This window comes from Etheostoma spectabile, chromosome 10 (genome assembly GCF_008692095.1).
Source record: "Etheostoma spectabile isolate EspeVRDwgs_2016 chromosome 10, UIUC_Espe_1.0, whole genome shotgun sequence".
Classification (NCBI taxonomy): domain Eukaryota; kingdom Metazoa; phylum Chordata; class Actinopteri; order Perciformes; family Percidae; genus Etheostoma; species Etheostoma spectabile.
In genome coordinates, this window is record NC_045742.1 from 16,968,246 (window position 1) to 16,980,730 (window position 12,485).

At 44.1% G+C, this 12,485-nt stretch overlaps 3 protein-coding genes across 5 annotated transcripts in view; all 3 read right to left on the bottom strand.

Annotated features, from left to right (window-relative positions):
• LOC116696877 (protocadherin beta-13-like) overlaps window positions 1-7,535 on the bottom strand; it is an 8,796-nt gene extending 1,261 nt beyond the window's left edge. The window contains exons 1-6 of the mRNA XM_032528103.1: window positions 7,532-7,535; window positions 5,468-6,758; window positions 5,198-5,415; window positions 4,523-4,634; window positions 1,623-1,724; window positions 1,161-1,315 (exon numbers count right to left, since the gene is read on the bottom strand). Of these exons, the coding sequence (XP_032383994.1) occupies window positions 1,161-1,315; window positions 1,623-1,724; window positions 4,523-4,634; window positions 5,198-5,415; window positions 5,468-6,758; window positions 7,532-7,535 (1,882 nt within the window). The remainder of the gene's footprint in view (window positions 1-1,160; window positions 1,316-1,622; window positions 1,725-4,522; window positions 4,635-5,197; window positions 5,416-5,467; window positions 6,759-7,531) is intronic.
• LOC116696667 (protocadherin gamma-A11) overlaps window positions 1-12,485 on the bottom strand; it is a 55,710-nt gene that overhangs the window by 18,047 nt on the left and 25,178 nt on the right. The gene's annotated exons all lie outside the window — the stretch shown is intronic.
• LOC116696671 (protocadherin gamma-C5-like) lies at window positions 7,605-10,183 on the bottom strand (the record flags this gene model as incomplete). Its single annotated transcript, XM_032527770.1, is given in 9 exon segments — window positions 7,605-7,870; window positions 7,872-7,924; window positions 7,926-8,089; window positions 8,092-8,154; window positions 8,157-8,309; window positions 8,312-8,416; window positions 8,419-8,468; window positions 8,470-8,636; window positions 8,638-10,183. Coding segments are annotated over 9 exon segments (2,461 nt in total), but the record flags the coding sequence as incomplete, so codon positions are not given.

Here is a 12,485-nt window from a genome sequence, read left to right on the forward strand (position 1 = left end):
CAGCTCGCCCTTCCCCGCATCCACACTGAAATACTGCTCACCAGCCTCAGAGGCAACACGCAATTTACGTTCAAAAATCTCAGATAGTCCCAAACCCAGATCTTTGGCTAGATTTCCTACCACAGATCCCTGTTTCAGTTCCTCTGGGATGCTGTATCGAGTCTGTCCGTTTATTGTACTCCACATGAGAAAGAAGTAATGCCACCAAAGAGCCTGCCATCTCCAGTCTCGGTATCCCATTCTCTTTGTCATCCCTAATTCAGTAAAATACATAATTTCCAATCCACAAAAACAGAGAACATAAAGTCAAAATCCAAATTCTGCGAGCGTAACACATTCCGTTAAAAAGACGTCTGTTCATGGTCAAAAATATTTTTTAGATATAACATTATACCCCGAGTATGTGAACCATTTACCTACTCCCCTCCCACTCTGAGCATTGTGGTTGTGGTGCTGAAGCTGCATGGGGGAGGGAGTAGATCTCTTTGTACAGTTCTGAATGTTATTGGTGCACAGCATCTCTCTTTCTCGTCCAATCAGAGTGAAGCTGAGCAACACCGTTAAGGACACACTAACCCTTTGCACGGTCATGAAAAAGAGAGTCAAACACAATCACGAGAAGCCATTTAAATTCCTAGAGCTATATTAATGTAAAATAAAAGGTGTTAAAATCCATGTCTGTATATCAAAATATATATTTACTGTTAAAATATTTTTTTGTATAGGCTTTGATTTCTAAGGGGTAGATGTCACCATCAGCGTTTATGTAAGTTATTAAATCCATTAAATGTAATGAGTGAAATAGTTATTGTGTTACTTAACCTTTCAAACATTTTAATTGTCACCCCTTCAGTAAAAGCCATCAACAACAACTCATGAGGCGTATCTCCGTACGCCTCATGGGCCAGAGTCGCTGTCCATCACTGTGGTGCTGAAACTCTCCCCTCGGTAAGCTAATGAACATGAAACACAGCCACTATACCACAAAAGTGGTTGAAGGTAACTTGACAAATTACAATTTTTATTTGGATATGAATTTGATACTTTTTATTTCAAATATATCGGGATTTTTCACTGTGAAAGCAAAGGTGTACTTTCGTCGCAGTTACTGTAGCTAATAGTCTTACTAAACTGTGTATGACATTGTTTTTTCTACTCACTGCTCACCTGCTGGCTCTCAAAGGTCCAGGTGCTGTCGGGTAAAGACGCATCCAGAACACTGATCACCTCCTTAAAGTCATTGGTGCTGCTGGGCTTAATCAAAGTGAAATCACTGTACTCTGACATCGGAGACATACAGGACCTGAAGACTGAACTGTGAGACAACAGTCTCCCTCCAGGACCCTCACGTACTTTATAGGTCCACAGTTGGCTGAATCTGCAGGTTTCTGTTGGGGTCTTGTAACTCACAGTCGCTCCGTCTCATGCAGCAACTACCGCTGCTTGCTGTGTCCTCATGCATTTAACCGCTAAGATGAGAAAAGTCACCAGAGACAGAACGGACACCGAGGCCAGAGAGAGGATCAAATAAAGGGTGATTCTCCCAGTTTTCTTGCTGGGCTCGGCCACTTTTGTCGGAGGTCTAGAGGGCTCATGGAGGCGTCCTCCAGCAGGATGGACACCGGACGGTGGCGGACTGGACCGGTTCCCGGTCCTGAATCTCTATAAGCAGCCTCTGAGAGGAGTCGTCCTGCTCGGACACAGTGCGTTTAGTCCTCACTCCCCTGTGTACAGGTTGACAGTGAACAGAGAGGCGTCTGTGGCCTCCGCCAGTTTGTAGGAGATCCAGGCGTTAGGGCCCGAGTCAGCGTCACGGCCGTCCCTTAGTAACAGGTGGCCTGCTTTAGCGGAGCGGGGCATCCTTGATGAGAGAGGGAGCCCAGGGCAGCGGAGGAGGGGTAAATAACAGCGGGGGCATTGTCGTTCTGGGCAGGATAAAAACATGGACAGTGGCGTTGCTGAGAGCGGAGAGCCGATCCTTTGCCTGAACTGAATCTGAAACACCTTCAGTTTCTCATAGTCAAACGAGTGCATGTGTAGATGCTGCCGTTATCTGAGGAATGTAAACATAAGATGAGACAAAAGTCCTGCACTTTAGAGTCCAGAATAGAGTAAGTATTTTGGCGTTTTCACCGAAATCCAGGTCAGAGCGTGACACTGAGTACAGATAGACCTGGTACCCATTCTCTTTAAATACACATTATAGGAGGCTGAGTAAATATAGGAGGTTGATCATTCACATCAGTGATGCTGACAGGTATAAATTCTTACTGGACAGAGGAGGAGAGCCTGAATCACTGGCTGTTATCTCAATATTATACTCAGAGAAGCTTTCTCGGTCTAATAAACCATTTGTAACCAGTGCATAATTATTAGAAAAAGATGGTTTCAAACTGAAGGGAGAACCTTTTGCGAGTCTTAACTCACTTTACCGTTATTACCAGAGTCAAGGTCTCGCGCACTGATTAAGGCTACAACTGTGCCTCTTGGTGCATCCTCACGTATTGGGTTTGGGTTTGAGGTGAGAACTATTTCTGGGGCATTATCATTAATGTCTAGTACTATTACTTGCACACGACAGTGGCCCTCCATCTCAGGAACTCCTTTATCTTTTGCAATTTTACGTATTTCAAGCATTGCGCTGCTCTCATAATCTAACTGCCCTACCAAGGAGATTTTACCAGTACCTGAATCCAAGTGAAAAATAGATGATAGCGATTGGGGTGTATGTTCAGCAAATGCGTATTCGATCTCTCCATTAACACCCTCGTCTGCGTCTTCGCCTCAACTTTTACAAGCAGAGAACCAGCGACACAATTTTCATGTACAGGTACATTATACAACGGCATTGTGAATACAGGAACATTGTCGTTGTTGTCTAGTACAGTAACTAGAATTTTGCGGTTCCAGTTTTGACAGGGTTGCCTCCGTCTAAAGCTGTCAGTAATAAATGATGGACACTTTGTTTCTCTCTGTCTAGCGATTTCTCTAGTACTAGTTCTGGAACTTGTCGGTCACCAGACAGCTCTTTCATTTTCAAACTAAAACACTCGTTTTTACTTAGAGTATAGGACTTTACTGAATTACTACCAACATCCAGATCCTGTGCAATGTCTAAAGGAAAGCGAATACCTGTGGCAGTAGATTCTGCTATCTTTAAAAATCGTTCCTCTGTTATGAAAATGGGAGCATTGTCGTTAATGTCTCTTATTTCTACTTCTATCCGGTGTAGTTGTAGCGGGTTCTCTGTTACAACCTGTAAAGGCAAGACACAGCTGGCGCTTTGTCCGCATAAAGCCTCTCTGTCTATTCTGTCATTCACCACCAGCTCGCCCTTCCCCGCATCCACGCTGAAATACTGCTCACCAGCCTCAGAGGCGACACGCAGTTTACGGTCAAAAATCTCAGATAGTCCCAAACCCAGATCTTTGGCTAGATTTCCTACCACAGATCCCTGTTTCAGTTCCTCTGGGATGCTGTAACGAGTCTGTCCGTTTATTGTACTCCACATGAGAAAGAAGTAATGCCACCAAAGAGCCTGCCATCTCCAGTCTCGGTATCCTATTCTCTTTGTCATCCCCGGTCAGTTAGAAAACGTTATTTCCCACCGAGGTATTCATCAACAAAGTCCAATATTCAAAGCCATTGCCAGAAGTATCCCTCCTTAAATCCTTAAATAATTGGTAACACAATATATATTCCGAACGCCTTCGAATAAGCGCATCTCCTCTCTAGCTCTGAGCTCTGTGAGGGTTCCCGTGGTGACTCAATGGGGGAGGGAGTAGATCTCTTTGTACAGTCCTGTATACTATTGGCTCACAGCCTCCATCTCTGCTATCCAATCACAAAGACCTAACTCTGCACATTAAGGTACTGCACCCCCTCAAGGTCGTAATGCATTTTGACAAATGTAACATTAGGGAATGTCAGATTTATCTGCTCATTTTCTCTGTAAAAATAAAAATTCAGCTGATGAAAAATATAACGATTTTAGTACTAAATTCCCAACTCCACTATTCCCTTAATTTTCAAACGATTTCTGCCAACTAATCATTATTATAAGATCAATAAAAAACCCTAACCGCATGTCGTTGCCTTGTACCTGTAGCTGTGTAATGACAATAAAGTTGAATCTAATCTAATATAATCTTAATACTTTTTATCTGAAATACATATTTTACAAACTTCTATTTACAATGTATTAAAAAGTATTACATGGAATGGAAGCAACGTCTGATCAAAAATGGTAATGCATGCGCAGTGCATGCCTGCATTAGAAACGGTTACTTTGAGTCCCTTAATTAAACATATTAACAAAACATATTTAAATTAAAACGAAAAAAAAAGAATTCATAAATGTTAAGTCTGTCTATATAATAAACATCTCCTATTCAAGCTAATTCAAAACAGTGAGAGGTTATATAGCATATGAGTTTTGATTTAATATATTTTATTTTATTTCATGTTATACACGCAAATAATGACGGAAAAAGTGCAAGCTTGTATACTGATGTCTGCTCACCTGCTGGCTCTCAAAGGTCCAGGTGCTGTCGGGTAAAGACGCATCCAGACACTGATCACCTCCTTAAAGTCATTGGTGCTGCTGGGCTTAATCAAAGTGAAATCACTGTACTCTGACATCGGGGACATACAGGCCCCTGAAGGACGACTCTGAGACAAACTGCTCCTCCCAGTGCCCTCCACGTACTTTTAGGTCCATACGGTGTGTGGCTGAATCTGCAGGTTTCTGTTGGTTCTTGTAATCATCACCAGTCGCTCCGTCTCATGCGCACTACCGCTGCTTCTGCTGTTCCTCATGCATTTACCGCTAAAATGAGAAAAGTCACCAGAACAGAACGGACACCGAGGCCAGAGAGAAGATCAAATAAAGGTGATTCTCCCCAGTTTTCTTGCTGGGCTCGGCCACTTTCTGTCGAGGTCTAAGATGGGCTCATGGAGGCGTCCTCCAGCAGGATGGACACACCGTGACGGTGGCGGACGGACCGGTTCCACCGTCGTCCTGAATCTCTATAAGCAGCCTCTGAAGGAGTCATCCTGCTGCGACACGCGCGTTATGTCCTCACCTCCCCTGTTCAGGTTGACAGTGAACAGAGAGGCGTCTGTGGCCTCCGACCAGCTTTGTAGGAGATCGGCAGCGTTATGGCCAGTCAGCGTCCACGGCCGTCACCTTAGTAACCAGTGGCCTGCTTTACGGGAGCGGGGCATCCTCCTGATGAAGAGGGAGCCGGCACGGAGGAGGGGTAAATAACAGCGGGGGCATTGTCGTTCTGGTCCAGGAAAAAAACATGGACAGTGGCGTTGCTGCTGAGAGACGGAGAGCCCTGATCCTTTGCCTGAACCTGAATCTGAAACACCTTCAGTTTCTCATAGTCAAACGATGCATGCTGTGAGATGCTGCCGTTATCTGAGTTAATGTAACATAAGATGACACAGAAACGTCCTGCACTTTAGAGTCCAGAATAGAGTAGATATTTTGGCGTTTTCACCAAAATCCAGGTCGATGCTGACACTGAGTACAGTATAGGAGTGGTACCAAGCCATTCCTCTTTTAAAATACACATTATAGGAGGGCTGAGTAAATATAGGAGGGTTGTCATTTACATCAGTAATATAGACATGTATAGTCTTTTTAGTCGACAGAGGAGGAGAGCCTAGATCGGTGGCTGTTATTTCAACATTATGCTCAGAGAGACTCTCTCGGTCTAATGCACCACCAGTAACCAGTGCGTAATTATCAGAAAAAGAGGGTTTCAGATCAAAAGGAGAACCCCTGGGAAGCTGTAACGTCACTTTACCGTTGTCGCCGGAGTCAAGGTCTCGTGCACTGATTAAAGCTACTACAGTACCACTTGGTGCGTCCTCGGGCACAGAGTTTGGTTGGGAGGTCAGAAAAATATTTGGGGCATTATCGTTGATATCTAACACTTCAATATGTAGAGTGCAATGCCCCTCCATTCTCGGAGTTCCCTTGTCTTTTGCGCTAACGTCTACTTCATAATTTGCATTTGTTTCGAAATCTAGTTTACCTATAAGACGTATTTCCCCGGTTGATGAATCTATATCAAACACAGAAAGAACAATATCTGGTGTATGTGTTCCGAATGAGTACTCTACTTCTCCATTAGGACCCTTGTCTATATCCTTAGCTGTAAGTTTAAGAAGGGGTGCATCTTGTACACTATTTTCGCTTATAGACACTTTGTAAATATTTTTCTCAAATACAGGAAAATTATCATTAATATCCAGCACATTAATGATTATCTGCGAGTTCCCAGATTTTACTGGGTTTCCCCCATCCAGAGCTGTTAGTTGAAGCTGATGTCTAGCTTTTTTCTCCCTGTCGACGGATTTAGATAAGACTAGCTCTGGGACTTTCCTCCCACCGGATACATCTTTTATCTTCAAACTAAAAAAGTCATCTTTACTTATGGTATACGACCTCACGGAATTCACTCCAACGTCAAGATCTTGGGCGTTCTCCAAAGGAAAACGTGCTCCTGCAGCAGTTGACTCTGATATTTCTAAAACAATATCTTGCGAAGGGAATCTTGGAGAATTATCATTAATATCTTGTATTTCCACCTCAACTCGATGCAGTTGTAACGGTTTATCAATGACAATTTGCAGAGGTAGAACACAGCTGGCGCTTTGTCCGCATAAAGCCTCTCTGTCTATTCTGTCATTCACCACCACTCGCCCTTCCCCGCATCCCGCTGAAATACTTGCTCCCTCACAGCCTCAGAAGGCGACACGCAGATTCGGTCAAAAATCTCAGAATAGTCCCAACCCATATCTTTGGCTTCGATTTCCAAGAGAAAGAAGTAATGCCACCAAAGAGCCTGCCATCTCCAGTCTCGGTATCCCATTTTCTTTGTCATCCCCAGTGCGTTATAATTATTCCCCATTCTGGTTATCGAAAAGCAGATGATTGCCGCTCATTGCCACAAAGCATGAAACCAAAACAAAAATCCAAAATCGATTCATTAACGAAATAAAGATGTTTCTTTTTTAATTCCGATAAGAGCATCATTTCCTCTCCTCCAGCTCCGTTCAATCTAATAGTATGCTACTGAGGCTGCATGGGGGAGGAAGTAGATCTCTTTGTACATTTCTGAATCCTATTGGAGCACAATATTCATCTCTACCATCCAATAGGAAGCGGCGGGCAGTGCTTTTAATGACACAGCCGCCCTAATAAGAATCTGCCTCGATGCATTAAAAAGAGCGACAGACATAATAAGATGCCAGCTGCTACACTTCGCTCATAATGTCATGCAGATAAAAAAAATCGGATTATGAAAATAGAAATATAGTCTGTGTTCTAGTTATGTCAACAATTGATGAAACAAACCATTTTTGTGACTTGAATCAGAACAAAATGTATATTGTGCAGCGTGGTTACTGAAAGTAGTTTAGACCTGTTATAAACAAGCCTATTCTGTGTGTGGCTGTCCAACTCTATGGTGCTGAAACAAAATGCCCTTCAGACGACTATAAAAGGAGCACTCACGCATTCTCAAATGCAGAACCATGCAAACAGAGCTAACCAGAAAATCTGAACAAAAGTTTGTGACTGATTACTTGTCCCATACGTTAAAGCAAAATGAAAACTAAATGTTATCAGAGGGCGTTTAAGTATTTAGAGGTTAAAAAATGTATAAAACGATATTCATGTACACAGTAGGTCTACTATTGTTTTCTGCTCACCTGCTGGCTCTCAAAGGTCCAGGTGCTGTCGGGTAAAGACGCATCCAGAACACTGATACCTCTTAAAGTCCATTGGGTGCCCGGCTATAACTCAAAAGTGAAATCACTGTACTCTGACATCGGAGACTACAGGACTCTGAAGCTGACTCCTGAGGACACAGTCTCCTCCCAGGACCTCCACGTACTTTATAGGTCCAACTCAGTGTGAGCTGAATACTGACGGTTTTTGTGGGCGTTCTTGTAATACCATCCACCAGTCGCTCCGTCTCTGCACAACTACCGCTGCTTATGCTTGTTCCTCATGGCATTTAAACCGCTAAGATGAGAAAAGTCACCAGAGACAGAACGGACACCGAGGCAGAGAGAGGATCAAATAAAGGTGATTCTCCCATGTTTTATTTGCTGGCTCGGCCACTTTCTGTCGGAGTCTAAGATGGGCTCATGGAGGCCGTCCTCCAGCAGGATGGACAACCGTGACGGTGGCGGACGGGACCGGTTCCCCGGTCGCTGATCTCTATAAGCAGGCCTATCTGAGGGGTCGTCCTGCTCGGACACACGCGCGTTAGTCCTAACTTCCCCTTGTACAGGTTGACAGTGAACAGAGAGGCTCTTGGCCTCCGATAAGTTTGTAGGAGATCCACGGCGTTATGGCCCGAGTCAGCGTCCACGGCCGTCACCTTAGTAACCAGTGGCCTGCTTTAGCGGAGCGGGGGCATCCTCGATGAGAGAGGGAGCCGAGCGGAGGAGGGGTAAATAACAGCGGGGGCATTTTCGTTCTGGTCCAGTATAAAAACATGGACAGCGGCGTTGCTGCTGAGAGACGGAGAGCCCTGATCCTTTGCCTGAACCTGAATCTGAAACAAACACCTTCAGTTCTCATAGTCAAACGATGCAATGCTGTAGATGCTTGCCGTTATCTGAGTTAATGTAAACATAAGATGAGACAAGAAACGTCCTGCACTGTGTTAGAGCGGTCAGAATAGAGTAGGATATTTTTGCGTTTTCACCCAAAATCGGTGCAGATGCTGACACTGAGTACAGTATAGAGCCTGGTACCCACATTCTCGCTTTTAATGACACGCCTAAGGAGGACTGCAGTCCATACAGGGAGGGTTTCATCACATCAGGATGCTGACAGGTTACTAAGTTTCTTACTGGCACAGAGGGAGGAGAGCCTGCATCACTGGCTGTTATCTCAATATTATACTCAGAGAAGCTTTCTCGGTCCAAAGCACCACTTGTAACCAGTGCATAATTATTAGAATATGATGGTTTTAACGTGAAAGGAGAACCTTTGGGTAATCTTAATGTCACTTTGCTATTATTACCGGAGTCTGCGTCACGCGCGTTTAGCAAAGCCACGACTGTGCCACTTGGTGCGTCTTCGCGCACCGGCTTCGGTTCAGAGGTGAGAACAATTTCTGGAGTGTTATCATTAACATCGATAACATCTATCTGTAGACGACAGTGACTCTCCATTCGAGGAAACCCCTTGTCTTTAGCAGTTATTTCAATTTTATAGGATGTGGCTCGTTCATAATCTAAGTCTCCTTTCAAATGTATTTCCCCTGTTAATGCATTTATTTCAAATACTGATAAGACGAAATCTGGTGTCCGCGAGCCAAACAAGAATTCAACTTCTGCGTTTGGGCCCTCGTCAGCATCTGTTGCGGTAATTTTGGTAATAAAAGTATCTTTTGCAGTATTTTCCCCTAACGAAATTTTATATACATTTTTATCGAAAACTGGAAAATTGTCATTTACGTCAAGCACTGTGATTGTTATCTGTGAGGTACCAGACATAACGGGGTTTCCCCCGTCTAAGGCAGTCAGTAACAGCTGATGAACTGCTTTCTTCTCTCGGTCAAGGGGCTTCTCTAACACTAACTCTGGGACTGTTTTACCGTCCTCAACTTCCTTCATTTTTAATGCAAAACAGTCATTTTTAGTCAACATGTAGGATTTAACTGAATTACTGCCAACGTCAGAATCTTCTGCACTCTCCAAAGAGAAACGAGTTCCCACTGCTGCTGATTCCGAAATTTGTAAAGACAGTTCTTTTGTATGAAAACTAGGCAAATTGTCATTTATATCTTTTATTTCTACCTCAATCCGATGTAAACTCAGAGGGTTTTCCAGAACAACCTGCAGAGGCAACACACAGCTGGCGCTTTGTCCGCATAAAGCCTCTCTGTCTATTCTGTCATTCACCACCAGCTCGCCCTTCCCCGCATCCACGCTGAAATACTGCTCACCAGCCTCAGAGGCGACACGCAGATTACGGTCAAAAATCTCAGATAGTCCCAAACCCAGATCTTTGGCTAGATTTCCTACCACAGATCCCTGTTTCAGTTCCTCTGGGATGCTGTAACGAGTCTGTCCGTTTATTGTACTCCACATGAGAAAGAAGTAATGCCACCAAAGAGCCTGCCATCTCCAGTCTCGGTATCCTATTGTCTTTGTCATCCCCGGTGCATTATAAATATTCCCCATTGAGGTTATCAAAAAGCAGATGATTGCCGCTCATTGCCACAAAGCATGAAACCATAACAAAGATCCAAAATCGATTCATTAACGAAATAAAGATGTTCCTTTTTTAATTTCGATAAGAGCATCATTCCCTGTCGTCCAGCTCTGTGCAATGTAAGTGTGTACGTTACTGAGGCTGCATGGGGGAGGGAGAAGATCTCTTTGTACATTTCTGAATCCTATTGGAGCACAATATTCATCTCTACCATCCAATAGGAAGGGGTGGGCAGTGTTCTTAAAGACACAGCCCCCTTGTAAGAATCTGCCTCAAGGCATTTAAAATAGTGAAAGAAATGATAAGATGAGTGATATGATGCCAGCTGTTACACGTCGCCCATATTGTAAGTGCAGATTAAATAAAATATGATTATGAAAATAGAAATAGTGTTTGTGTTATAGTTATGTCAACAATTGATGACACAAGCTATTTGTGTGTCTCGAATCAGAATAAAAATATATGGGGCAGTGTGGTACTGAAAGCAGTTTAGACCTGTTATGAACAAGCCTATTCTGTGTTTCGCTGTCCAACTCTATGGTGCTGAAACAAAATGCCCTTCAGACGACTATAAAAGGAGCATTCACGCATTCTCAAATGCAGAACCATGCAAACAGAGCTAACCAGAAAATGTAAGCCCTTGAAGCAGAAATAAATATTAGGGTGAGAAGTTAAATACTCTTTGCAAACGGAAAGCAAACGAGCAACAGAAGCCTAGCATGTAATGGTTTTGAGGTGTTGATGGAGATGACTGGGTTGGAGTGAGGACGTAGTGATGCACACCTCACTACCCTGTTTGCTTTTTAAAACAATACCACTGAACGAAATGATAATATAACATTATGGGATATACTATTATTCTTGTAACCTATATATAGTGAATTTTACCAGAACGCAAAACACTGTGTTTAGCTTAAGAACGTAGCAAAAAAGCAAGACCAAATGCTCGCGACTGATTACTTGTACCATACGTAAAAAAAAAAAAAATGAAAACACCACGTTATCAGAGAGCGTTCAAGTATTTGTTGTTTAAAAAATGTACACAGTAGGTCTATTAAAGTTTACTGCTCACCTGCTGGCTCTCAAAGGTCCAGGTGCTGTCGGGTAAAGACGCATCCAGGAACACTGCCTCACCTCCTTAAAGTCATGTTGTGCTGCTGGGTTAATCAAAGTGAAATCACTGTACTTGAATCGGAGACATACAGGACCCTGAAGGACGACTCTGAGACAAATGTCTCCTCCCAGGACCTCCACGTACTTATAGGTCCACTGTGTTGAGCTTTGAACTGCAGGGTTCGTTGGGGTTCTGTAAGCATCACAGTCAGCTCCGTCTCATGCAGCAAATACCGCTGCTCTGCTGTCTACTCATGCATTTACCGCTAAGATGAGAAAACGTAACAGAGAAAGACCGGATCACGAGGCCAGAGAGAGGATCAAATAAAGGGTGATTCTCCCAGTTTCTGTGTGGGCTCGGCCAACTTTCTGTCCGGAGGGCTAAGATGGGTCATGGAGGCCGTCCTCCAGCAGGATGGAGGACCGTGACGGTGGCGGACTGGACCGGTCCCGTCGTCCCTGAATCTCTATAAGCAGCCTCTGAGAGGAGTAGTCCTGCTCGGACACAGCGCGTTTAGTCCTCACCTCCCTGTACAGGGTGACAAGTGAACAGAGAGGCGTCTGTGGCCTCCGCCGTTGTAGGAGATAAGGCGTTATGGGCCCGAGCTGCAGGCGTCACGGCCGTCACTAGTCAACCAGGTGGCCCTGGCTTTAGCGGAGGCGGGCTACTCTCGGATGAGAGAGGAAGCCACAGGGCAGCGGCAGGAGGAGGGGTACATAACCGCCGGGGCATTTGGCGTTCTGGTCCAGGATAACAACATGGACAGTGCGTTGATGCCTGAGCAGCCGGAGAGCCCTGATCCTGTGCCTGAAACTGAAATCGAAACACCGTCAGTTTCTCATAGTCCACACGAGTGCATTGCTGTAATGCTGCCGTTATCTGGTTAATGACAATATAAGAGAGACAGAAACGTCCTGCACTTTAGAGTCCAGAATAGAGTAAGATATTTTGGCGTTTTCATCGAAATCCAGGTCAGATGCTGACACTGAGTACAGTATAGAGCCTGGTACTCCATTCTCTTTTAAATACACATTATAGGAGGGCTGAGTAAATACAGGAGGGTTGTCATTCACATCAGTGATGCTGACAGGTATAATTTTCTTACTGGACAGAGGAGGA